The 27830-nt window shown below is 35.1% G+C and overlaps 1 protein-coding gene across 1 annotated transcript in view; it reads left to right on the forward strand.

Annotated features, from left to right (window-relative positions):
• The window catches only part of WDR78 (WD repeat domain 78), a 109263-nt gene that overhangs the window by 76903 nt on the left and 4530 nt on the right, over positions 1-27830 (forward strand). Inside the window, 9 exon segments of the mRNA XM_010357084.2 lie at positions 1354-1548; positions 8274-8476; positions 11146-11232; positions 13150-13301; positions 14807-14964; positions 15250-15371; positions 21359-21457; positions 22222-22448; positions 24516-24672. Of these exon segments, the coding sequence (XP_010355386.1) occupies positions 1354-1548; positions 8274-8476; positions 11146-11232; positions 13150-13301; positions 14807-14964; positions 15250-15371; positions 21359-21457; positions 22222-22448; positions 24516-24672 (1400 nt within the window).

The raw sequence follows: 27830 nt of genomic DNA on the forward strand, positions 1-27830 counted from the left end.
CTGACTTCTTCAGCTCCATATCTGAAATATATGAGGCAAAAAGAATACCCATTCCTTCTCTTCACCTTTCAAAGACTACTTATGTTTGTTGTTTTCTAAAATTTCCAGTTAATTGAATTTAGCAGGAGGAATAAGGAGAAGTACGCTCCTTCCATCTATGAAGATAAAGAAGCAAGAGTTTCCTTCATTCTTTTTTTAAAATAAGAGTTTACTAAGTAGTGTGGTAGGCAGAACAATAGTCCCGCAAATTTGTGCACACCCCAATCCCTGGAAACTGTGAATGTGTTACCTAACACGGCAAAAGAGATTTTCCGGATGTGATTACAATGGGGATCTTCAGATGGAAAGATTATTCTGGATAATCTTATTGGCCCCAATCTAATCACATGGAGTACTAAAAAGTAAAAGACCTTTTCCAGTTGTGATCTGGGAGAGAGATGTGATGACAGAAGAAGGTCAGCAGGAATGCAATCAATGTTGCTGTCTTTGAAGATGAAGGAAAGATCGTGGTGTCCCCCAGAAACTGAAAAAATCAAGGAAACAAATTCTCCTTTAGAACCTTCAGAAAGGAACAAAGCCCTATCAACTTCTTGGTTTTAGCTCAGTGACATCTGTTAGGCCTCTAATCTACTGAACTGTAAGACAAATTTGCGTTGTTTTAAGCCACTGTGATTTGTTACAGCAGCAATAGAAAACTTAATACAATAGTATAGTATTTCTATATAGAATAATCAAATCAGACCTTTTTCTGAAGACCGATCATCTTTTTTCAACTTGAATTTTAAAAGAATAAAGATAAAAATTACCTCAGGAGGTTATCATTGTCTGTGTTCTGAAAAATAGTACAGTTTTTGATGGTTAAGAATTCCAGGCCGGGCGCGGTGGCTCAAGCCTGTAATCCCAGCACTTTGGGAGGCCGAGACGGGTGGATTACGAGGTCAGGAGATTGAGACCATCCTGGCTAATGCGGTGAAACCCCGTCTCTACTAAAACATACAAAAAATTAGCTGGGCGTGGTGGCGGACGCCTGTAGTCCCAGCTACTCCGAAGGCTGACGCAGAATGGCGTGAACCCAGGAGGCGGAGCTTGCAGTGAGCCGATATCATGCCACTGCACTCCAGCCTGGGCAACAGAGCGAGACTCCGTCTCAAAAAAAAAAAAAAAGAATTTCAAAATGAGGTATGTGCATCTTTCATGTGCTTGGTACATAAGCTATTCAATAAATGTCTATTAAAGTTGTTGAAAACTGGAGGAAAATAAATACAAATGATGAAATGTCATTTAAAAAGTCTTTAGAATGTATGAACCATCCATTTTAATATTTTATCATTGTGTCATGTTTGTATTTTGTAGATAGCGAAACTAGTTCTCTAATGGACATAGAAAACGTAATTCTGGCAAAAATCCATGAAGATGAGGAAGACCACTCAGATGCAATATTAAAGTCTGACAAATTTCATCAGGACTTATTTTTTATGGAACGAGTTCTAATGGAAAATATATTTCAGCCAAAACTTGCAGCTTATCGTCAGCTTCCTGTTTTAAAAGGTATTTAAAAAAATAAACATGTTTAGGCTGGGTGCAGTTGCTTATGCTTATAATCCCAGTACTTAGGGAGGCTGAGGAAGAGGATTGCTTGGGTCCAGGAGTTCAAGGTTGTAGCAAGCTATGATCATGCCACTGCACTCCTGCCTGGGTGCCAGAGCAAGACCTTATCATGTTTAGACAAACTCAAATAATTTTTAAAATGTAAGGGTTTTAGTATATATTTCTAAATGTAATCTCCAGGTTGAGTTATCATTATCAGAGGACGTATTTCTAAAGCTTTCAGCCCTAAATGTGTGAGTAGCACTACAGTCCAGACTAGGATGCCCACAGAAACAGATTGTCTCAGATTCAAAACTTCCTAAGCATCTATAGCTCTTAGTTCTCCTTTATTCCTGCATTCAATTACTTCTTCATTTTTACAGTATCTCTCATATTCAACCTCTTCTTTTCCATTATCGTTGTTACTTTCTAGGTTCTTACTTTTGTTACTACTCCCAAATCTATTGCAGGGGCATTCTACCTGTTCTCATTGCTACAAATCCCATCTCATATGATAACAGAATATTTTAAAGGATTTTAGAGATTATCTTAATCGACCTTTCATCATGTATTAAAAAATACATGAATGAAGAAAATGAAGGCTATAGAAACTTTGTGAGGTTAATAGTAAGTAGAAAAGCTAGGCATTCAACCATCTCAAGTTCTAGTTCTCTTTCTGCTATATCAGCGCACTTTGCTGATGTATCCTAAACCACTCAAAAAACCTTCAATGCTTTCCCATTGCCTAGAATAAATTACAAAGCTCAAAGTGTATCATTCAAAAGATATCTGCAGTATGGCCACAGATTACTTTGTATTATCATACTGCTTTGGAGACTCTAAAAGTTAGCTATATTTAGACTTATCTGGTAGTCCTCAAATAGAACCCACATTTTCCTGCCTTAGTACTTCTAGTTGGAATTTGCTTGACAGTCTGTCCCCACCCCATGCTTGCCTATTGTATTCCCAGCTTTCAAATATGGATTAAGGAAATTTCCTTTACGAAATTTATCTTGATTCTTCAAGTCAAAATTAATCTATATGGTTACATTTGAAAAGAAAAAGGTTACAGAATAGTATGTGTGACAAATGGTTGTAAATCTTTTTGCCTGCATGCATCTAGAAGAGTATTGAAAAACTGTGTTCCTTCTCTCACATTAGGTTGATATTTAAACATTTTAATCACTTATATATATGTATTTTTCATCCTATATTTAAAGAGTTGTAAGGTTGCAATTCATATAGTACTTATATATTGACATTTACAAAACAAAATGTAAATGTAACAATGTAAATGTTACTGTTGGCACATCACTTCTTTCAACACATCTAAGAAATAAAAATACTCTAGCAAATGTTTTAATGAGGTAAGATTTATATACAATGAAATATATATTTTAAATTATATATAAAAATGCATTTTGGAAATGTATAAACTGGAGTTACCAATACCTTAATCAAGACAGAGGACCTGTCTGTTAACCCTAAGAGTTACTGTGTGCAGTTTTCCAAGTAAACCTTAACCCCACTCCCCAACCTCCACCACACACACACACAGGCATTGCTCTGATTTCCATCAATATAGATTAACTTTCCCTATTCTGATATGTCATATAACATAAGTGGGTTCATAAAGTAAGTATTCTTTTGAGTCTGGCTTCTTGCATTCAATATTAATGTTTTTGAGATTTCCTAGGTTGATGCGTGTATAAGTAGTTCATTGTTTTCCCAAGTAATGCTGTAGTATATGAATATACCATAATGATTTGTTTATCCATTCACATGTTGAGGGACACTTGCATATTTTCAGTCTGGAGATATTCAGAGTAAAGCTGGTACGAACATTTTTGTGTGAGCCTTTTGGTAAATGGATGTTTTAATTTTTCCTGTGAAAATACCTACAAATGGGATTATTGGATTACTGGGTAGATGTTTAACATTTTAAGAAACAGTAAAATACTTTTCCAAAGTGGTTATAACATCTTATACTCACACAGCAATGTGTAAGAGTCTCAGTTGCTCCACAACATTTATAACACCTGATGTTGGCAATCCTTTTAGTGTTGTTCTAAAAACTGAGTTCTTGTTTATGTGATTTATTTTGGTCACTTGAATATCTTCTGTTTACTGTTTGGTCAAGTCTCTTACCAATTTTAAAGTTGAGTTGCCTTTTTAGTTTTTTATTTTTTTAAATTTTTCTTCTACTTCTTTTTTTTTGAGATAGAGTTTCACTCTGTCACCCAGGCTGGAGTGTAAAGGCACAATCTTGGCTCACTGCAACCTCCACCTCCTGGGTTCCAGTGATTCCTGCCTCAGCCTCCCAAGTAGCTGGAATTACAGGTACCCACCACCATGCCCAGCTAATTTTTGTAGTTTAGTAGAGACTGGGTTTCACCATGTTGGTCAGGCTGGTCTCAAACTCCTGACGTCAGGTGATCCACCCTCCTCAGCCTCCCAAAGTGCTGGAATTACAGGGCATGAGCCACCGTGCCCAGCCTGAATTGTCTTTTAAAAACTCAAGTTGTAAGAGCTTATTTTTATATACTCTGGATACAAACCTTTTGTCAGTTACATATTTTGCAAATATTTAAGTCTGTGGATTGCCAATTTATTTTCTTAAAATTTTTTTGATGAACAGAAGTTTATTTTTGTGAAATCTAATCTGTCAATTTTTTCTTTTGTAATTAATTCCTTCCATGAGCTCTCTAACAAATCTTTGCCTGCCCCAAGTTTGCAAATTTGTACGTCCCAGTTTTCTTCTAGAAGCTGTATAGTTTTAGCTTTTATGTTTAGGTCTACTATCTATATTGGATTGTTCGTTTATTTATTTGTTTTTTTTTTGAGACAGGGTCTCACTCTCTGGCCCAGACTGGAGTGCAATGGCCCTGTCTCAGTTCACCGCAACTTCTTCCTCCCAGGCTCAAGGGATTCTCCCACCTCAGCCTCCCTAGTAGCTGGGATTACAGGCGCACACCACTACTGCCTGGCTAATTTTTGTATTTTTAGTAGAGACGGGGTTTCACCATGTTGGCCAGGCTGATCTTGAACTTCTGACCTCAAATGATCCATCCACCTCGGCCTCCCAAAGTGCTGAGGTTACAGGTGTGAGCCACTGCGCCTGGCCTATTTTTATTTTTAACAAATTTATTGTGTATATTTAAGGTATACAACATGATGTTACAAGATAAATATATAATAAAAAGGTCATTATAGTGAAGCACATTAACATATCTATCATGTTATCTATTTTCAATTAATTTTTTTATGAATGGACTAAGTTAAGGTTTAAAGATTGTTTTTTGAATCTCCAGTTGTTTCAGCACCATTTTAAATAAGAGTTGTTCCCATTCTGGGATTATAGACATGAGCTACTGTTCCTGACTCCTTTTCTAGTTTCTTAAAATGGAAAATTGGATCATTGATTTCACATTTTTTTCTTGTCTAATATAGATATTTAATATTTCAAGACTCAGTATAAAGTGATTGTGGTCAAGATAGCATGCTATTGGCAAGAGAATAAACAAGAATATAGAATAGAACAGAATAGAGAACCTAGTAATAGATCTGCCAAAATATAGTCAGCTGATCTTTGACAAAAGAAGAAAGGCAATACAATAGAAAAAAGGTAGTCTTTCAACAAATGGTACTAAATATGAACCTAGACATAGACTTTACACCTTTCACAAATATTAACTCAAATGGATCATAGACCTGAATGTAAAATGCAAAACTATAAAACTCTTAGAAGATAACATAGGAGAAACACTAGATGACCTTGGGTCTTACAATGACTTTTAAAATATAACACCAAATGTATGATCCATTGAGAGACATAATTGATAAGCTGAGCCTCATTAAAATTAAACACTTCTGCTCTGCAAAAGACGCTGTCAAGAGAATAAGACAAGTCACATACTGAAGATAATATTTTCAGAAGACATTTCTGATAAATTGCTATTATCCAAAATATACAAAGAACTCTTAAAACCCAACAATAAGAAAAATAAACAACATGATTAAAAATGGGTAAAAGACCTGAAGAGATATCTCACTGAAGAAAATATACACATGTCAAAGTAGCATACAAAAAGATACTCAACATCATATTGTTATTTTCTCTTGTTCTTGTTCTTGTTCTTCTTCATCCTCCTCCTCCAACCCCCCCCCTTTTTTTTTGAGATAGGATCTTGCTTTGTCACCCAGGCTGGAGTACAGTGGCACAATCACGGCTCATTGTAGCCTCAGCTTCCCTGTCTCAAGCGATCCTCCTGCCTCAGCTTCTGGCTTAGCTAAGACCACAGGCATGCACCACCACACCCAGCTAATTTTTAAAAATTTTCTGTAGAGATGAGGTCTCACTTTGTTGCCCAGGCTGATCTTGAACTCCTGAACTCAAGCTCCCCTCCCACGTTGGCCTCCCAAAGTGCTGGGATTACAGGTGTGAGCCACTACACCTGACCTTTCAATATCAGATTTCATTAGGGAATTGCAAATTAAAACAACAATGAGGTATCACTGCACACTTATTAGAATGGGCAAGTCCAAAACACTGACAGCACTCAAAGCTGTTGGAGATGTGGAGCAACAAGAAGTCTCATTCATGCTGATGGGAATGCACGATGGTATATCCACTTTGGAATATTGTTTGGCCGTTTCTTATAAAACTAAACATACTCCTGTCTGGGTGTGGTGACTCATGCCTGTAATCCCAGCACTTTGGGAGGCTGAGGTGGGCAGGCCACTTGAGGACAGTAGTTCGAGACCAGCCTGGCCAACATAGTGAAACCCTGGCTCTACTAAAAATACAAAAAATTAGTCGGGTATGGTGGCAGGTGCCTGTAGTCCAGCTACTCATTAGGCTGAGGTATGAGAATTGCTTGAACCCAGGAGGTAGAGGTTAAAGTGAGTGGAGATGGTGCCACTGCACTCCAACCAGGACAACAGAGTGAGACTCTGTCTTCAAAAACAAAACAAAACAAAACAAACAAACAAAAACCTAAGCATACTCTTACCATACGATTTAGTAATCTGTTGATTAACTAAATGAGCTGAAAGCTGTGTCCACACCAAACCTGCACATGGGTATTTATAGCAGTTTTACTCATAATTGCCCCAACTTAGAAGCAACCAAGATGCCCTTCAGTAGGTGAATGGATAAATGAACTAAGATACATCCAGACAATGGAATATTATTCATCACTAAGTTATCAAGTCAGAAGCAGACCTGGAGGAAATTTGAATGCATATTACTCTGCAAATGAAGCCAATTTGAAAGGCCACATACTGCGTGATTCCAACTGTATGACATTTTGGGAAAAGGCAAAATATGGAGACAGTAAAATGATCAGTAGTTTCCAGGGATGAGGGACCAGAAAGAGATGAACAAGAAGAACACAGAAGATTTTTAGGGCAGTGAAATTACTCCATGTGGTACTACAATGGCAGATATGTGTCATTATACATTTGTCAAAGCCTGTAGAATATACAGTACCATGAGTGAACCCTAAACTTTAAAATGTAAAACTATGGGCTTTGAGTGATAATGATAGTAAATCAGAAGCAGTAACACATTCTTGAGGGGACTTCAGAGATTACTGTCACTGTCAAGGACTTGAAATATGCAGGGATGTTGATACCCACCACATTTCTCATTCAACTCACATATGTGGCATGTGTAGAAAACAGATGGATCTTGGCCAAGTGCAGTGGCTCATGTCTGTCATCATAGCACTTTGGGAGGCTAAGACAGGAGGATTGCTTGAGGCCAGGCATTCAAGACCAGCCTAGGCAATATAGTAAGACCCCCCTACCCCCCGCATCTCTAAAAAATGGAAATAAATAAATTTAAAAACAGATGGATCTTGGAGAATGACAGTGGGTTATTATTATAAACTTAACCGGGTGGTGACTCCAATTGCAACTGTTGTTCCATAAGAAGTTCATGAAGGAAATTAAGACACCTCCCTTGTACCTGGTGCAAATGCTTTTTTTTCCTGCAATGTCTGTTGGTAAAAAACAACCAGAAGTCATTTATTTTTAGCTGGTCAGGCCAGCAATATACCTTCACTGTCCTACTTCAGGGGTATATCAATTCTTCAACCCTGTATCATAATTTAGTCTGCAGGGCTCTTTCCCTTCAACAAGATAACACACTAGCACATTAAATGGATGATATGCTGATAGAACTTAGTAAACAGGAAGTAGACTTCAGTAAGACATTTTCCTGTCAGAGGGTGGGAAGTAAAACTGACAAGATTTCTGGGGACTTCTACCTCAGTGAAGTTTCTAGGTGTCATGTGTGTGTGGTGTGGGATATGTTGAGCTGTATCTTCTAAGGTGAAGGATAAGTTGTTGTACCTGGCATCTTTTACAACCAAAAAGAAGCACAATGCCTAGTGAGTCTCTTTACATTTTAGAGACAACATATTTGTCATTTGGATGTGTTACACTGGCCCATTTACTAAATAAACAGAAAAGCTGCTGGCTTTGAGTTGGAACCCAGAACAGCAGAAGATTCTGCCACAGATCCAGGCTGCCCTTCACGGTGCTCTGCCACTTACGCCATATGATCCAGCAGATCTGATGGTGCTTGCAGTGTCAGCCGTGGGTAGATAGGCTGTTTGGAGCTTTTGGCAGGTCCGTCTACATGTAGAGGACAGTGATCTTTTTATTTGATTAAACTTTAGAACCTGAACCTGAAGAGTCTGAAGATTTTTTAGAAAGTGCAAAACGTGAAGAAGTAGAGGAAGAATCTAAGAAGGAAGAGGAAGAAGAAATACATGCAGAAGAATCAACAATACCCGCCAACTTGGAACGACTTTGGTCTTTTTCCTGTGACTTAACCAAAGGCCTCAATGTGAGCAGCCTTGCCTGGAATAAAACAAATCCAGTAAGTTATGAAACATTTGAACAATTCTGTTTCTACCATTGAAGGGATATTATCAAGTTCGAATAATGAAGAATTGCTTTCCTTAGATATGGGACAAGGAATTTAAATTGACCATAACTTTGAGTTTTAGAATGCCCCAAAAACAAGTTCCAGTTTAAAAAGGGGGAAATGCAAATAGTTACAAAATAATGTTTTTCTCCTTTAATATAGTAAACATTTAATATGTAAAACATTACCATTTTTATTTTAGGGGATCTACTTGGGACATGGCATTCTCTGAATTCATGTTAGATATGGATAAGTAAACTAGAGGATTGGTAGATTTATTTAATGTATACCAAAACTCATGTGCCCAAATTTATATTAGCCTCAAAGTAGTCATATTTGGAAGTGTATACTTAATCTAGTGACCCTACAAGTGTGCAAAATAATTTTGAGATTCCTTAAAATACTCTTACCACCGATATTAGCAAGTGCTTAAACAGCACTTAGTATGTAGCAGGCGCCATTGTTTTTAACTGTACTAACACAACAACCCTGTGAATTGGATACTATTATTCTTCTCATTATGTTGAAAGGAAACTGAAGCACAAAAAACATAAGTAATTTGCCCAAAGTCACACCACTAGTAGGTAAAACAGCCAGAATTCAAATGCAAACATCTGGCTCCATAGTTCTTGCTCTTAACTACTGCACTGACAGAAGTCATCTTGAGGCAAATAAGATGAATTGTCAAGTTGGAGAATTATATGTTTGGTTGTAAAAAAGAGAGAATTACAGAGTAATTAGACTAATTTTCTTCTGGGATTTATAAACTGGTTCTGAAGGTATTTCCCAGTTAACAATTCCAACAGTTTTTCAGGTAATGGCAGTATCTTTGATATAAATATTTAAATTGTTGAAGCAGTCAAAACCAATTTATTTAAATTATATTTTGTATGTTTATGAATTAGCCTTATTATTTTATTGCCACACCTTATCAGGTGCTTTGTGCAGACATAACAGTTGTCATAGTTATTAAAAAACAGAAAGTCTATAATCATTTCCATTGAAATCTAAATAACACATTATTTTAATTATGTGTATTATTTTGTAACAAAGTAAAAAACTTTTACTATGAATTTATCTTTATAAAACTGTATTTGGGACTGTCTTCTCAATTAGTGGAATTAATTTTGATTAATTAATTTTTTGGAGAGACGAGGGTCTTGTTTTGTTGCCAAGGCTGGTCTTGAACTCCTGGTTTCTAGTGATCCTCCTGCCTTGGCCTCCCGAAGTGCTGCTTTTACATGTGTGAGCTACCATGCCTGTCCTGTAAATAGGATTTAATAAATCTGTAATAAAGATATATGAAACATTTTTAGAAACTGAATATACTAGCATTTTAAAAATTAATGCATTGCTATGGAGATTAAATTAAATAATTTTGAATGAGCCTAAATGCAAACATATTACAGATGGAGTCTATAATATTTATTAATTCATTGTATAAATATTTAGTGAACATTAACTCTGTGCCTGGCACACTGTTAAGGCACTAGAGATACAGTAGTAATGAAGTTATACATAGACCCTACCTGTATAATAATTTTGAATGTGCTATGATGAGGAAATAAACAGTGCTGTGGGGACACATACAAGAAGCTCTTGACTGTTTCTTAGAGAAAGTAATGCCTCTGCAGAGTCTAGAAGAGATAAATAGGGATTTGTCAATGTCAGGGTGAAAGGGTATAGTAGTGAAGACTGTTTTTAAGACAGAGGGAATTGTGGAGAGATTATGTTGTCCTGAAAGTAAGGTGGTGATAAGAAAATGTAATATTCTAAAATTAAAGGTATTCTGATTACAGAGCAGAGGCTGGATTTGTTCATTTATTAAGCTTTTGCCTATTTGTATTTACATATGCATTTCTAGAAATGACCTCCTGTATAGGCAGCTCATGCTGCCATAACAAAATATTATAGACTGGATGTCTTAAAGAACAGCAATTTATTTTCCCATAAATCTGGAGGCTGGAAAGTCTGAGATCCAAGGGCTACTGATGCAGTTTCTGGTGAGAGCTCTCTTCCTGGCTTGCAGTGGCTGCCTTTTCACTGTGTCCTCACATGGCAGAGAGAGATCTATGGTGTATTTTTCTCTTTTTATAAAGTCACCAGTCCTATCTCATTAGGACCCCATCCTTTGTAATCTCATCTAACCTTAGATTCCTCCTAAAACCCTTATCTCCACATGCAATCATATTGGAGGTTAGACCTTCAACATATGAATTTTAAGGGGACACAATTCAGTCTATGGCACCTACCTTTAACTTAAGTGTCCTTTATTTTACATTTGAAATAATTAGGTAGTCCTCAAAAACTCAAAATATATTATAATCTATTAATACAATCTCAGAAGACTACCTTAATATGTAAAAGAACTTGTTAGCAATTGGTTATTTTTAGGTGCTTATCTTTCAGTCTGCAAATTAGAAGCATTACACTGATTAATTTTTTTGCTTGGGAATATGGAGGTATAGAGTAAAAACAGATGGTGTACTGGCATTTTTTCCTCTCAGTTGAAATGTCTTACTACTATTTTTAACACAGCTCATTAATATATATCTTTATATATTTACCAATATTTTAATGCTATCTTCTCTTATTTTTAAATGTATTTTTCTGGTTTTCAGGATCTTTTGGCTGTTGGCTATGGGCACTTTGGATTTAAAGAGCAAAAAAGAGGATTGGCTTGCTGCTGGTCAATAAAGAATCCCATGGTAACTCAAACAAGAATAAGAAGCATTTTTATCTGGCTGTTGACAAAATTCTCATAAAGTATATAATTACATGTAATAAATAAAGTCTAGAAAATTTTATCAATTAAGACTATTTTCTTTGGTTTAACTCATACCAATTAAAATTTGTTCTTGTTGACATAGGGTAAAGAGAATTCATTTATAAATTCATTCAGTAAATATTTATTGAACATGTACTATATGCTTCTATATGATGATGCAGAGTTGAACCATTATTGATTTTCACAGCTAATTATAAAGAAAAATGAATCTGTAAATGAAAATTCTTTGAAAATTATGGGGTTTTTTTGTTTGTTTGTTTGTTTTTCTTTTGAGACAGAGTCTTGCATTGTCACCCAGGCTGGAGTGCAGTGGCGTGATCTTGACTCACTGCAACCTCCACCTCCTGGGTTCAAGCGATTCACCTGCCTCAGCCTCTCGAGTAGCTGGGACTACAGGTGCATGCCACCACACCCAGCTAATTTTTGTATTTTTAATAGAGACGGGATTTCACAATGTTGGCCAGAATGGTCTTGATCTCTTGACCTTGTGATCCGCCCGCCTCAGCCTCCCAAAGTGCTGGGATTACAGGCGTGAGCCACCAGAGCCCAGCTGAGAATTACGTTTTTTAAATACCTGGTTGTTTCTTAATATATGAATACCTCCTTATCACCTAACTGTTATTCTCAATAGAAATAAAATAAATTTATATGACCTTCTTACTGTCATACATTTTTCAAAGAGAATGAATATAAAGAATCATAGTAGTAATTTTGCTAAACAGCTCTAGTCGATCTGTTACTTTAAAGTTTTACATTTAGTTTTGATTCACAACTGAAATGCAAAGTGGAAAACTTAGAGAAGGGCCAGAAGAACATATAAAAATGACTAAAATTTTTATAAATACCTCTAGTCTGTAATATCTGTAACTGTTTGAATAAACTTAGCTATATGTCATATAAATCTAGGTTTATATAGCTAAAAGAAAGGAAGAAGCAATTTTAAGTGTGGAGGGATTGACATTGGATTCATCATCAGTAGTCTGTCTTCTTTTTTATGTAGGTGGTTAAAAACAGGAAAGGATTTAAATTAGACATTCAAACAAAACAAACTCTTTATGGGGTTGTAGAACAGAGTAACTTGTAACTTGGGGAGTTTTAGAACTTTTTCTCTTCATTCTTTAGATAATCCAAGCATCTGAAACAAATACTAGAATACAGGAATATATGCTAGATGATTAGTTTTTTGTTCCCATAAGAAGGTAGACATGTGATGCTAATACTAATCCTGCTGAAAGATTACCAAAATATTATTGTAGAAGACTGTGCTGTACTTCCCTTCCTTCCCTCCTTCCCTCCTTCCCTCCTTCCTTCCTTCCTTCCTTCCTTCCTTCCTTCCTTCCTTCCTTCCTTCCTTCCTTCCCTCCCTCCCTCCCTCCCTCCCTCCCTCCCTCCCTCCCTCCCTCCCTCCCTCCTTCCTTCCTTCCTTCCTTCCTTCCTTCCTTCCTTCCTTCCTTCCTTCCTTCCTTCCTTCCTTCTTTTCCTTCTTTCTGAGATGGGGGTCTTGTTATGTTGCCCAGGCTGGTCCCAAACTGCTGGTCTCAAGTGATCCTCCCACCTCAGCCTCCCTAGTAGCTAGGATTCCAGGAGTGAGCCCCCATGCCCAACACTCTATTTCTTAAAGTCATTGAGTGCTGAAGATTCATACTTGTATCAAAGGAAATGACCAAGTGAAGTTTTATTCTTTTCTGTACTGGAAACGAGGAGGACAGAAGTAACTGAATGTGGGCTAACTCTGCTCACATACCCACTGCCACCAAACTAAATCTCAGACACCATTATATTCTGTCTTACTGTGGTCTACAAAAACAAGTTGAAAATGTAATTTTTTAAAATTTAGTGGCCAGAACGTATTTATCAGAGTCCATATGGAGTTACTGCTGTGGATTTTTCCATTGGAGCACCTAACCTTTTAGCAGTTGGCTACCACAATGGCACAATTGCAATTTACAATGTACGGAGCAACAGTAATGTTCCGGTTCTGGATAGTAGGTAAGAACCTGAGAATTAGATAAATGTATAATACATGCTTTTTCAGGAGGATTTACTCTAATGTTATTTAGTTTTGAGTAAATATTTATGTCGTTACTGAGAGTGATACCATTATTTTTGAAACATTTAATAATCCCTCTTGTTGTCTCTGCAGCTGGAATGGTGTGTCCTAATAGCTCCTTCAACTTCTTCTCTGCCCATCTCACTAACCAACTTCCTCTGGCTTGACAGTTTATGCTTATTCTTAAACTACTGCTTTGGTTTCACTTCTTCCAGGAAATTTTCCCATTCCTTTCTTTTGTGCAACCTGTACATACCTTTATCATAGCACTTATCATATTATATATAAAATTATGTTTGTGTATATATATATATATGTAAATCTATCCTATCTATCTATCTATCTATCTATCTATCTATCTATCTATCTATCTATCTATCTATCTTACTAAAGAGGGTATAAGTTCCTTGAGAGCAAGGATTGAATCTTATATACCTTTCTATCATCAGCATGTCATTGAAAATTGGACATATAACAGGAGTCTAGTAAGTGTTTGATGAATAATTAATGAATAAATGAGTTGTATGAGGAAAGCCAAAAGGTTAGAGGTGAAAGATATGAAAAAGACTAGGTTTTTGTAATAGACAAGATACCAATGGGGCATGTTTGTAAAAGTGTTTGAATAAACTTGGCTAGAACTAGAAATAACCATTAAAGCAGAGGCTCCTAAACTTAACTTCAAATTATTTGCAGTTTTGAAAGCATGGGCCTTTGTGCTTGTTTCTGGGAAGAGGGTCCATAATTTTCACCAGAAAATCAAAGATATGTATGATTTTAAAAATGTTCAGAACTGATTGCATTGGAGGGTTTGTATTAAAAATCAAGGTAGTCAGTACTGTGAAAAAAACATCACATTAATCTGATAGGAAGAGAGAGTAATCTGAGAAGTGAGTTTAATTTTTCAGAAAAATTTTAACTCTAATCCATAGAGAGAGTTAAACCAATGGGCAATCTTGAAACGTAGGAAGAAGAGTGAAATATAGAAAGAAGAATTGTTTCCCTGGATAAGATTTAAATGATTAACAACTTAATTCATAAAAACATTATAAAGATGAAAATACTTATATTCAATGTGTCTAAAATAAAGTAAAAGTCAGAATTTACACAACTAAACTAAGAACGAATTAATGAATTGAGTAAAAAAAAGTAGATTCTGAAAAGAAAGAACATTTTCGCTTTTGTATTGCTGTTATGATAGCTAATATAGTTAAAGACCAGTACAATTTTTCTTTTGTAAGAAGTAGAAAAAGTAACAGTGACTATTAAGTAGAAACGTGGTTGTCTTTTCTATTTTTTAAAATATTTAAAAGTCTATTTTTGAACAATAAAAGGATTATATAAATAGGTCATGATCTTCTAGCAAGCTGACCTTATCACTTATACTCCAAGACCTTTAAGAAATTATTATAATGATTATATGTTTAGTATTTTTTTACTGTTTTAGTGAATCACCTCAAAAACATTTGGGACCTGTCTGGCAACTACAGTGGATAGAACAAGATCGAGGAACAACAGGAGATGACAAAAGAGAAATACTAGTTTCTATATCAGCAGATGGAAGAATCTCCAAATGGGTTATACGAAAAGGACTAGACTGTTATGGTAAAGGAAAAATCAAGTTATCTTTTTCTTGTTACGTGCTGAATTAAAATTTTCTAGTTAACCATGTGTGAAAGGTGACAAATTTTGGTTTGGCCAATAAGAAAATAATTGGGCTTGGTCATTGTTTTTCTAAGCAGCTAGTTCTAGTGTATGCTAATTTTAGCCTAATTACATGCAAAAGTTGGCAGAACTAATATTATTATTTGAAGAAGAAATACACATCATATTTGCAGTACTCGTTCATGTGGTAAATAACAAGTTATGTATGTTTTTCTTTAAATACAGATTTGATGCGATTAAAGAGAACTACAGCTACCAGTAACAGAAAAGGAGGGGAAAAGGAAAAGAAAGACGAAGCTTTGATATCTCGACAGGCTCCTGGAATGTGTTTTTCTTTTCATCCCAAGGTAAATTATTTCACTCTTATTTACCACTGGATATAACAATTTCCAAAATTGAAGTGTATTAAGTCATAAAACAAGACCAAATATTAGCCTGCTAATGAATACTGTGCCTAATATATTAGAGACAGAAAGTAGATAAATGATTGTCTGGGCTAGGGGATGCAGGTGGAAGAATAGGTGACAAAGGAGGGAAAAGTAGGGAATGACTTACTAATGATGATAGAGTTTTTTGGGAGTTCTAAAATTGATGGTGGTGATGGTTGCAGAACTCTGTGAACAAACTAGAAACTATTGGATTATATACTTGATACGTGTGAATTATATGATATGTGAATTATATTCCAATAAAGATTTTTTAAAATTGTGCTTTGTAAGTGAAGAAATAAGCACAGATTTAGCTGCTAACCTAAGGTGGAATGGTACATTCCAGTTGGCTATACTATGATCTTTATCTGCTTTTGCAGATAGATAGATGAGAGGTATATATTTCTGAGGAACTATGGAAAGATTCTCTTTACAACTTTGTGCTTAACTTGAGTGCCTCTCCTTGCCCCACTTGGCCACTCTGCTGCTCTATCATACTTACAGAAACTGAATCCACTTATATATAGTCTTCTACATTTCAATCCGCATGGTGACTCTCAGGATTTGGGGATTAGAAAGACCACTTAAATTCATGTTTACCGAGAATCAAATCAGAGCACAGTTAATGAAGTCCTCCTTTTTCTTTATCTGGAGATAGTTTGTTTTTTATTTTTAATTTTTATGGGTACATAGTAGGTATATATATTTATGGGGTACATGTGATGTTTTGATACAGGCGTACAATGAGTAATAATCACATCATAGACCATGGGGTATCCGTCCCTTCAAGCATTTATCCTTTGTGTTACAAACAATCCAATTATACTCTTTTAGTTCTTTTAAAGTGTACAATTAAATTATTATTGACTATAGTCACTCTGTTGTGCTATCAAATACTAGATCTTTTTTTTTTTTTTTTTTTTTTGAGACGGAGTCTGGCTCTGTCTCCCAGGCTGGAGTGCAGTGGCCGGATCTCAGCTCACTGCAAGCTCCGCCTCCCGGGTTTACGCCATTCTCCTGCCTCAGCCTCCGGAGTAGCTGGGACTACAGGCGCCCGCCACCTCGCCCGGCTAGTTTTTTGTATTTTTAGTAGAGACGGGGTTTCACCGTGTTAGCCAGGATGGTCTCGATCTCCTGACCTCGTGATCCGCCCGTCTCGGCCTCCCAAAGTGCTGGGATTACAGGCTTGAGCCACCGCGCCCGGCCCAAATACTAGATCTTATTCATTCATTCTATTTCTTTGTACCCATTAACCATCCCCACCATCCCCCTACCCCCAGCTACCTTTCCCAGCCTCTGGTAACCATCCTTGTACTCGCTATCAATCTGGAGATACTTTGGAATCAGAAAATTCAGCCACTGTAATAGGCTTTTTCAGAACATGTATTCCATGTTTTCTGTTACATGTAATACGATCATCTCTTTGGTGACACCATCATCTACATCATTATGCAAACCAAAACTTGAACTCCTCTATTCTACCCTATCATCCAAATGATACTTAAATTTTATTGTCCCATCCCTTCGAGTCCAAGCCTGCTATTGCTAATGGAGTTCAGACCTTTCTTATTTTTTACTTTAATTACTACAGCCATCTTCTAACTTCCTTCATTATCAAATTCCTGTAATTCACCTTAACTTTGACTATAGAACAGTAGTTCTCAATGTGGGCAGGGAGGGGAGAATTTTCCCAGTAGGGAACATTTGGCAATGATTGGAGATATTTGTGGTTGTTGCAGCTGTCAGGAATTGAGGTGAGGGTGGGAAAGTGCTACCGGTATCTCTGGGAAGAGACCAGAGATGTTGCTAAACATCCTTCACTGTACAGGCAGCCACCACCCTCCCAGTGCACGTCAGTCCCCAACAGAGAATTATCTAGCCCAAAATGTCAATAATGCTTGGCTGAGAAAAACCTAGTCTAGTGTTCTGAAGTGTCCTTGGCATAAGGAATTCAAGATGATCATATGGTCTGTAAATAAAAACAGTTTTACTTCTTTCTTTCTAACCTGGTTGCCTTTATTTCTCTTTCTTGTATGATTATACTGGTTACAACCTCCAGTACAGGGATGAGTAAAGATGATGAAAGCATGCATACCTGTATTGTTCCTGATCTTAGAGGAAAAGCATTTAGTCTTTTACTATTAGGTATGGTGTCAGATGAAGGCTTTTTGTAGATGCAATTAATCAGATTGAGGAAGTTCCATTACATTCCTAGTTTGTTGGGTGGTTCTTATTCGGAATGGATGTTGGATTTTGTTAAATGCTCTTCTGTATGTATAAAGATGATCATATAGTTTTTCTTTTCAAGGTTGTTAATATGGTGAATTAGATTGATTAATTTTTGAATGTTTATCCCTGGAATAAACTTTATTTCATTGTGGTTTATTACCCTTTTTAATATACTAGCAAATTTGATATAGTGAAATTTTGTTTAGAATCTTTGAATCTTTGGTTAGAAGAAAGGCTGATCTATAGTTTTCTTGTGACATCTTTGACTTTGCTATCAGGGTAATCATGTCTGCATAGAATTCCTTTTAGAAATCATTTTCATAAAATTAGTATGAGTTCTTCATTATATACTTAATAGAATTAACCATCTGGGCCTGGAGTTTTCTTTGTAGGGAGATTTTAAATTTTTAACTACAAATTCAAATTTTAATATATGTAGGGTTATTATGGTTATCTATTGCTTCTTGAGTGAGCTTTGGTAATTTGTGTCTTTTAAGGAATTTGTCTATTTTATCGAAGTTGTGGAATTTATTGACATGATATCCCCTTAGCATCCTTTAATAACTGTGGAATATATGGTAATCTCACCTCTAATTTTTTTTTTTTTTTTGAGACAGAGTCTCACTCTGTCACCTAGGCTGGAGTGCAGTGGTATGATTATAACTCACTGTAACTTTGAACTCCTGAGCTCAAGCTATCCTCCCACATCAGCCTCCTAAACAGCTAGGATTACAGCCACACGTCACCATGTCTGGCTAATTTATTATTTAATTTAATTTAATTTAATTTTTTTGAGACATGGTCTCACTCTGTAGTCCGGGTTGGAGTGCAGTGGAGTGATCTTGGCTCACTGCAACCTCCACCTCCTGGGTTCAAGCGATATTCTCCTACGTCAGTCTCCTGAGTAGTTGGGATTACAGGTGTGCGCCACCATGCCCAGCTAATTTTTCGTATTTTTTTTTTTAGTAGGGACGGGGTTTCACCACAGTAGCCAGGCTGGTCTTGAACTCCTGACCTCAAGTGATCCTCCTGCCTTGGCCTCCCACAATGCTGGGATTACAGGCGTGAGCCACTGCACCTGGCCTAATTTATTTTTATTTTTATTTTTTTAGTGGTGTAATCTTGCTATGGTGCCCAAGCTGGTGTCAAACTCCTGGGCTCAAGTGATCCTCCTGCCCTGGCCTCCCAAAGTGCTGGGGTTATAGGCATAAGCCATGACATTGCCCTGTGATTCCTAATATTAGTTATTTGTGTCTTCTCTCTTTTCTTGATTAGTCTGACTTATGTTTATCAATTTTGTTGAACTCCAAGAAATGGCTTTTGACTTAATTGGTTTTCGCTATTTTGTTGTTTGTTTTCTTTATCATCAATTTCCACTTTGATCCTTATTTCTTTTCTTTACTTTGGTTTTAATTTGCTCTTGTTTTCCTAATTTTTTAGAATGAAAGCAGAGGTCATTGATTTATGACTTTTCTTTTCTAATGTAGTTATTTGTGCTATAATTTTTTCCTAAGTACTGCTTTAGCAGCATCCCCAAAATTCTGATATGTTACATTTTCATTTTCATTCTGTTCAAATGACCAATTTTCTCCCTTGATTTCTTCTTTGACGGATGGGTTATTTAGAAGCATGTTATTTAGTTTCCAGATATTTGGGCATTTTCCAAAGGCTTTTCTGTTACCAATTTCTAATTCAATCCCACCATAATTAGAGAAAACCCTTTTTATAAACCGAACTCTTTGAATTTATTAAGATTTGTTATAAAGCCCAGTATGTGGTCTATATTGGTAAATATTTCCTGTATACTTGAGAAAAATATGTATTATGCTTTTCTTAGTTAGAATATTCTATAAATGTCATTCAGGTTAAATTGGCTGATAATATTGTTCAAGATTACTTCTCTTTGCTGATTTTCTTCCTACTTCTTTCAGTTATTGAGAAAGAGGTATTAAAGTCTCCAAACATAATTGTAGATTTGTCTATTTTTCCTTGTATTTCTATCAGTTTTGCTTTGTGTATCTTGATGCTTTCTTATTAGGTACATACATATGTTTAGCATTATTATGTCCTATTGATCAATTAACTCCTTTATCACGGTGAAATGACCCTATTTATAACTTGTAATTTTTTTTTACTCTGAAATCTACTTAGTATGATATTAGTATAGCCACTCCAGCTTACTTTTAACTGGTGTTAGCCTGGTTTATCATTTTTTATGCTTTTTCTTTTTACCTTTTTATCTCTTTATACTTAAATTTTTTTGTAGTAGCATACAATTGGGTCTTGCCTTTTTATACAATCTTAAAATCACTGCCTTTTAATTATGATGCCAAGATCATTTACATTTAGTTTGATTATTAGTATGGTTAGGTTTGAGTCTAACATCTTGCTTGAAGGGGACATCTATAAAATATCTGGCTTCCTTATCTTGAGACAGGACTCTGAAGGGCCATCTTTTCTCCAGAGCTTCTTATACTTGGGACTAAGCCCTTGATTGCAACTGTGTCACGGCTCAACTGAAATATCTGCCCATTCCTGGGTTTCCTACATAGAAGTTGTTCCTGAGAGCACTCCCTGACACTTCTGACATGAAATCTCAGAGTTTATTTCCTGGGAAACCCAACTTTTAACAATGACGTTGAAGATCGCTAGTGAAAAATGACCACTTATAAATGGTGTTAGAATAATAAGTATCCATATTAAAAAAGGAATTAGATTTCTATCCTATCATACACAAAAACCTTTCAGAAGAAAATGTAGGAAAATATCTCTAGGACCTTAAGGTAGGGAAAGATTTCTTAAAGCACAAAAAAATGCTAAATATAACAGAAAATGAGAACTTATGTTTATCAAAGACGGTAAAAAGAAAATAAAAAGGTAAGTCATACACTGGGAGAAGATATTTGTAACATGTTATAGACAAAGCAATCGATTCTAGAAAATATAAAGAACTTATAGAAATGGAAAATAACAAGACATATTATTACTAAAATGATCGGGACACAAGTAGAAGAGGAAGCACAAGTGGCTAATGAACATAAAGTGCTCAACCTTATTAATATTCAAATAAATAGGAATTAAAAATGGTTGATATAATTTTACATCTAATAGAATGGCAACATTTAAGATTTCTGATGTAACCAACTGTCGAAGAGAATGTGAGTCAGATAACTTTTATACAGGACTGTCTGGGAATATGTATTGGTAATACCACTTTGGGAGAAATTATACTTTATCATATCGTTTATTTTTTTCTTTTTTTTAATATCATGTAGTTCAAAAGTGTGTATCTGTCTTTTCTTTGACAAGTTGTAATGAAAGAGCACTTACTGTTTCCCTGGACTGCTAGTTCCATTGTCAGGTACCTCTAAATGTTAGAAGATTTCTTATTTATTTTAAGCCAGTGTTTTTCTATGTAATTTCCAGACAGGATATTAAATGCTACCCCAATTCCAGCAAAGGGCCAATTTATATTTTCTTTTGCACAGTAGTCTTTCAGGTAGTTTGATTATTATAAAATCATGACAAAAGAAAAAGACAACACTGGTATATTCAAGATAGTGCTTTTAGTTTGGGTTCTCAAATTGATTTTAATAGATCCAGAAATATCTAATCTTCTATTTATGACACTTACTAATGTATCACAAGCCAATGCATTTCGATGTTCTGTGTTGTAGGACACAAATATCTATTTGGCTGGCACTGAAGAAGGTCATATTCACAAATGTTCTTGTTCATATAATGAACAATACCTAAATACCTACAGAGGACATAAGGTTAGTTTAATTATAGAAGGTTGGAACATTTATTTTGTATTTCTGAAAAAATAGTACCATTATACAAAGAATATGTAATATGCAATAAATTTACAACTTCAGAGTTAAAAATACCATCTTGAATTAAGTGTTTTCTTCTATGGAAACCACCAGTAATGTATGGGGCATTTTATTTGAGTTCTAGATATCCTTGATTTCTTCTTGAAAGTTTCGGAAGTCACAAGTTTTGTTTCTAAAAGACTTTGCTTATGATAACATGCTGATCCTAAAGTAAAATTGTCTTTCACCCATACCTAGTCTCTATAGCTTTTTTTTTTTTTTTAAGAGATGGGTCTCACTGTTACCCAGGCTGACCTTGAACTTCCACTTTATCTTCCACTTGATCTTCCCACTTTAGCCTCTAAAGAAGCTGGGACTACAGGCAAACACCACTGCACCTGGCTGTATATCTTGTCATGATAGTTTCAGCCACTTTTTTTTCATTTTCTCCGTCATTTCTTTCTTTTCTTAATACTCTTTATTTTTTCAAAGTATGCATAATATGTATTAAATTTAGTGAATATTGTAGCAACTATATTTTTATGTTTCTAAATGTAATAATTTAGGGAAGATTCCATCTATGATCTTATTCTCAGCTAAAATAATGCCCACACAATAATGAGTTGTGTGAAAATCTAGAAATCTTAGCATTTTTAATTTGCTGGTCAAGTTTAAAATAAATGATGTTAAATATTGTTTACCTATGTATTTTTTTTTATTTCTAGGGTCCAGTGTATAAAGTGACATGGAATCCATTTTGTCATGATGTATTTTTAAGCTGTTCTGCAGATTGGGGTGTTATTATATGGCAACAGGAGAATGTCAAGCCATTTTTGAGTTTTTATCCAACTACTTCTGTTGTTTATGATGTTGCCTGGTCTCCAAAATCATCCTATATATTTGCAGCTGCAAATGAGAACAGGGTGGAGATTTGGGACCTTCATATCAGCACGTAAGTGTTACTATTTTTCTTGGGTAAATTTATAGTAGAAGCAGTTCAAACTAAATTATAGCTGATAGTTTTGACACCAGTTAGAGGGTACTGTAGTTACTTTAGAAGAAGTAATAGTTTATAAGAGTCCTTTATGAATAAAGATAATACCAGGATGCTATATTAATGTTAATTATTTATACTGTATGTGCTTTTAAAAATATTTGAATGAAAGTAGTTTACCTTGGCTGGGCGCAGTGGCTCACACCTGTAATCCCAGCACTTTGGGAGGCTGAGGCAGGTGGATCACTTGAGGTCAAGAGTTCAAGACCAGCCCAGCCAACATGGCGAAACCCCGTCTCTACCAAAATATACAAACTAGCCAGGTGTGGTGGTGTGCAGCTGTAGTCCCAGCTACTCAGGAGCCTGAAACAGGAGAATCACTTGAACCCAAGAGGTGGAGGTTTCAGTGAGCCAAGATTGAGCCAGTGTACTCCAACCTGGGCAACATAGTGAGACTATCTCAAAAAAAAAAAAAAAAAAAAGAATAAAGAAAGTAGTTTACCTTACTCATCTCCTCAAACTTTTACAGGACGATATAGGATATAATAGCTATCTTGAGTTCTTATTCATTGCCTGGTTTAGAGAAACATACAGAGGCATTTTTACATTTTTAATTAAAAGTTTTCTACGATAGAAAAAAGGGACAAAATAATTATTTTTGCAACATTTACTTATGCTCTTACCTTGTTTCAAAACATATTCAAAGGGGTATGAACTTAATTAAAATTTTTGATTTAACATATTACATCAAAGTTATTAGAGGATTGTCTAAATTAATTTATTCTTCCTAATATGGAAACTTAATACAATGTTGGAATAAAAAGGTTAATGGTTCTACTTTTTCAATTGGAAATTATAATATATCTTTATGCTAGTTTTTAGCAAAAACAGCAAGAAAAATTCTTGTTTGAAAGAAATGATGTCAAATTCAATGGGTTTATTCTTCATGAGAATTTTTTTTGCTAGGAATTATAATTCCGTAATTTTAAAATTTTGTCCTGGTTTGTTCTATAAAACGGTATGAACCAAAAATCAAGGATTACCAGTATGAGGTGACTAATATATAAAGTGGCTGCTTAAATAATCCCACCTCTGATTTTAATTTTTCTGGAAAAACTGTAATTCCCAGGACAACACATTTTTAAAAGAGGTGTACAAACTTGCTACTTCTCTTCTTTTGAGGACCCTAGGTAGATTGCGTTAGATAACGAAGACTAGGAAAACTTCTTGTTCAAAATGTACTTTTATGTTCCAGAGGTTCATTTGGATAAAAACGTTATTCTGTTAAAAGACAGTTATTATTTAAGAAGCTGTGTTAGAGGTCTCCAGAGAAACAGAACCAATAAGATGTATGTACTTACATCTATTGTTGTCTCTGTATATCTCTATTTTTATATCCATCACTTGAGAGAGAGAGAGAGAGAGACATTTATTTTAAGGAGTGGGTCCTATCAAGTATGAAATCTGCGGTGCAAGTTGGCAGGCTGGCAGGCTGGAATTTCCGGCAGGAGTCATGTTGCAGTCTTGAGAAGAAAGGCATTCTGCAGGTAGAATTTTATTCCACTTTGGGTGGATATCAGTCTTTTCTTTTAAGACCTTCAACTAATTGGATGAAGCCTACCCACGTTATGGAGGGTAATAGGCTTTATTCAAATTCTAGTGAATTAAATGTTAATTATATTTGAAAAAAAAACCTTTAAAATAGACTGATGTTTCACCAAACAACTGGGTACCATAACCTAGCCAAGTGGACACACAAAATTAACCATCACAAAAGTTTAAATTTATGAGTTCACATCTTAATTGTGAAGTACTTTAATTTACCTGGTTGAAATTAGTTCACTGAAGAAATGAAGGTTTTGATTGAGTAAGGAGTGAGGAACAGTTATTTTGAGTTTGGAAACACTTAAATAGGCTTATGGTTTTTGTTACATTTAATTTAAAAAATCTCAAATTTTTCTTTGTCTATTTAAAAGACCATATTAATATAACAATTGAATTTACAAATAAAATATTTCATTACAGTTTGGACCCTCTGATTGTGAATACGGCTAACCCTGGAATCAAGTTCACAACCATTCTCTTTGCCAAACAAACAGATTGCCTTTTGGTAGGAGACAGTGATGGACAGGTTTCTGTGTATGAACTGAGAAATATGCCTACTGCTTTGGAATCTGGCCGGGTGAGACTCAAGAGTAAAAAAATTTGTGTCATTTTATTATTCTATTCAGATATACTTTTGTAGCATGCAAAGAATTTACCTTTCCTAAGTATCTTAAGTGTAATATAATAAAAGAACATAAATTCCAAGAGTTGCTAACTTCTAGACATGGTACCTATTAGGGTTATTTTTTTTTTCAACTTCATCTTCTTTATCTGTAAAAGAGAATGAGAATAATAATCTTGGTGAGCAAAATAATTGTAAATATTATATGGGTGAACCTAAAATTGTGCCTAGTATGTAATTGGGACTTAATAATTTTTAAAGATGGTCGAAGAAATTTACTTCATATATTAAAAGATTGTTACATAAAATAATTGTACTTTTAGATATTTTCCAATGTTCCTCAAATGGGCATTTATTTCTGTTGGTTTAGTGTTTTCCTATTCTCTTATTCCACGTTCTTCAATACCCAAGTTTTGTGTCGAACTTTGACAAACAACCCGGTGTCATTAGATGCCTATTATTTTTAAAACGTTTTCAATTTTCAATTTAAAATTTTCATTTTTTCTCTGTTTCTTGTATTTACATTGTTATTATAAACAATAATCTGGTAAATATTAGCACAAATATGATAAATATGCTAAAAATATGTACAAATCAATATGAAAAAACAGCAAGACTTCAATAAAAAATGGGCAATGGTCAGGAACAGGTCATTCACAAAAAATGACTAGTAGACATGTTTTAAAATCCAACCTCACTAATAATTTAAAAGATAAAATATTATTAAATTCAAATAGCATTCTCACATATCAGATTTACAAGGTTTATTTAAAAATAATTTTTTAATAAGACTACTCTGTACTGGCAAACATTTGATAAGTCCTCTCATACTGGTGGTTGGAATAGAAATCGGTATAACTTTTTGGAAGCAATTTGACAATCTGAATCAAGACTGTTAGAAATGTTTAGGGAAGACCGGGCACAGTGGCTCATGCCCATAATCCCAGCACTTTGGGAGACTGAGGCGGGTGGATCACTTGAGGTCAGGAGTTCAAGACCAGCCTGGCCAACATGGTGAAACTGTCTCTACTAAAAATACAAAAATTAGCTGGGTGTAGTGGCGGGTGCCTGTAGTCCCAGCTACTCAGGAGGCTGAGGCACGAGAATCATTTGAACCTGGGAGATGGAGGTTGCAGTGAGCTAAGATGGTGCCACTGCACTCCAGGCTGGGCAACAGAGCAAACTTCTGACTCAAAAAAAAATTTAAAAAACAGGAATGTTTAGAGAATATTGATTCCTTATAACTAGTAATTCCACTTCTGAGACTAGCCTATAGAAATGTTTATAAATGTAATAAAATAAATTATAGCATTATTCATGAGATAAGAAAAGAAAAGGAAAACAGAACAACATAAATATCCAACAAGAAGGAAATGTGGCCAGGGAAATCAGATGATTGATTAGATCTGGGTCACATGTAGGAGGTAGAGTTCTGTCCCAACCATATGGACTGCAAATGTTAAATAAATAAATAAATAAAATGCTTGTCATTTCCCCAGCCTAAAATTCACAGGGCTTATTTCTTTACTTACTTCAAATCTTTGCTCAAGTGTCACTTTCTCAGTGAAGTCTTTCCTGATCGTCTTATTTAAAATTGCAACCTCTACTATCTTTCACACCCCCTATTCAATACTCTTTCATGACTTATTTTTTAAATAACATTTAACACCTTTGAATATACATAAACTTACTTCTGCATTTTATAGCTATTTATATATAAATTTATGTATACATTATAACATAATTTATTTATATATTTTGTTAATTGCCTGTGTCCCACACCTAGAATGTTAACTCTATGAAAACAGTGATTTTTGTCTCTTTTGTTCTGGGTTGTATTGTCATGGACTAGTAGTGTCTGGCTTATAGTAGTTAATTCAATAAATGCTTGCTGAATAAATATGCATTGAAAAACTAGAGAAAAAATTAACATGCTTTGTATTACAACTATTAGTTTTAGGGGTGGAGTCTTGGATAAATTTTATGTTCCAGAGGTTCATTTGCATAAAAACATTATTCTGTTAAAAGACAGTTATTATTTAAGAAGTTGTGTTAGGGGTCTCCAGAGAAACAGAACCAATAAGATGTATATTTTTCCTTTTACTTACCTGTTTTCCATATCATCTGTATTTGTTTCGCAAAACGCATTGGTTTTCTTACATAATAATTTTAGTCTACTCTGAGGAATGTAATCCTAATGGCTTTTTCGTGATATTAAACATTTTTTCATTTCTCACACATTCATTGAGTATCAGATATTTTTACAGGTACTGGGATATTTATCTCCACACTGAAACTTGCCTAAGATGCACAACTCAATGGCCAAAAGAAATTAAAAGAAAATTCCATTCTTATTCAAATCTCTTAAAATTTTTAAGTGAATCCAAATACATAGTTTATAGTAATCTTTTTTCTTCTTTTGTCCATAAGCCTCCAATTCTAAATGTAGCCTCAAAGCCTAAATTCATCTTTAAAAAAAAAAAAAACTCTATGTTTCTCTTAGTCCATCTCACAAGAGCTCTAAGAACTTGCCCATAAACTCTGAATTTGTGGTGGTTGGGAGTGGGAATTGAGTTGTTTGAGTTGTTTTAAAATTTTTGTTATTGTGTGTTGGAGATAGTGGTGGAAGAGAAATCTGTGAGTATTGGCATGTTGATTATTTTCTTTTCATCAAATTTTATATATGTATTTGTGTGTATGTATTTTATATATATATATATATATATGTATATATATATATCTATCCTGTCAAGTGTGACAATAATCTATCAATATAAGTTGGAATATTTTGAATACTTATTTTTCTTACTAGTTTGAGCCCCTTGGAAACATATATGTAAGTGTCTAGCGCAGTACTAGCACACAATGGGCATTCAGTGAATGCTAAATGACTATCTGAATGAACAAACACACAAGCGAAAGACATGGTTTCTAAGAAAGGGACAATAGATATTCAAGAAAGTATAATCAAGTGGCATGATCTTGGCTCGCTGCAACCTCTGCCTCCCGGGTTCAAGCAGTTCTACTGCCTCAGCCTCCTTAGTAGCTGGGATTACAGGCGCCCACTACCACACCTGGCTAATTTTTGTACTTTTAGTAGAGACAGCGTTTCG

This window comes from Rhinopithecus roxellana, chromosome 12 (assembly GCF_007565055.1).
Source record: "Rhinopithecus roxellana isolate Shanxi Qingling chromosome 12, ASM756505v1, whole genome shotgun sequence".
In the NCBI taxonomy this organism is placed as follows: Eukaryota; Metazoa; Chordata; class Mammalia; order Primates; family Cercopithecidae; genus Rhinopithecus; species Rhinopithecus roxellana.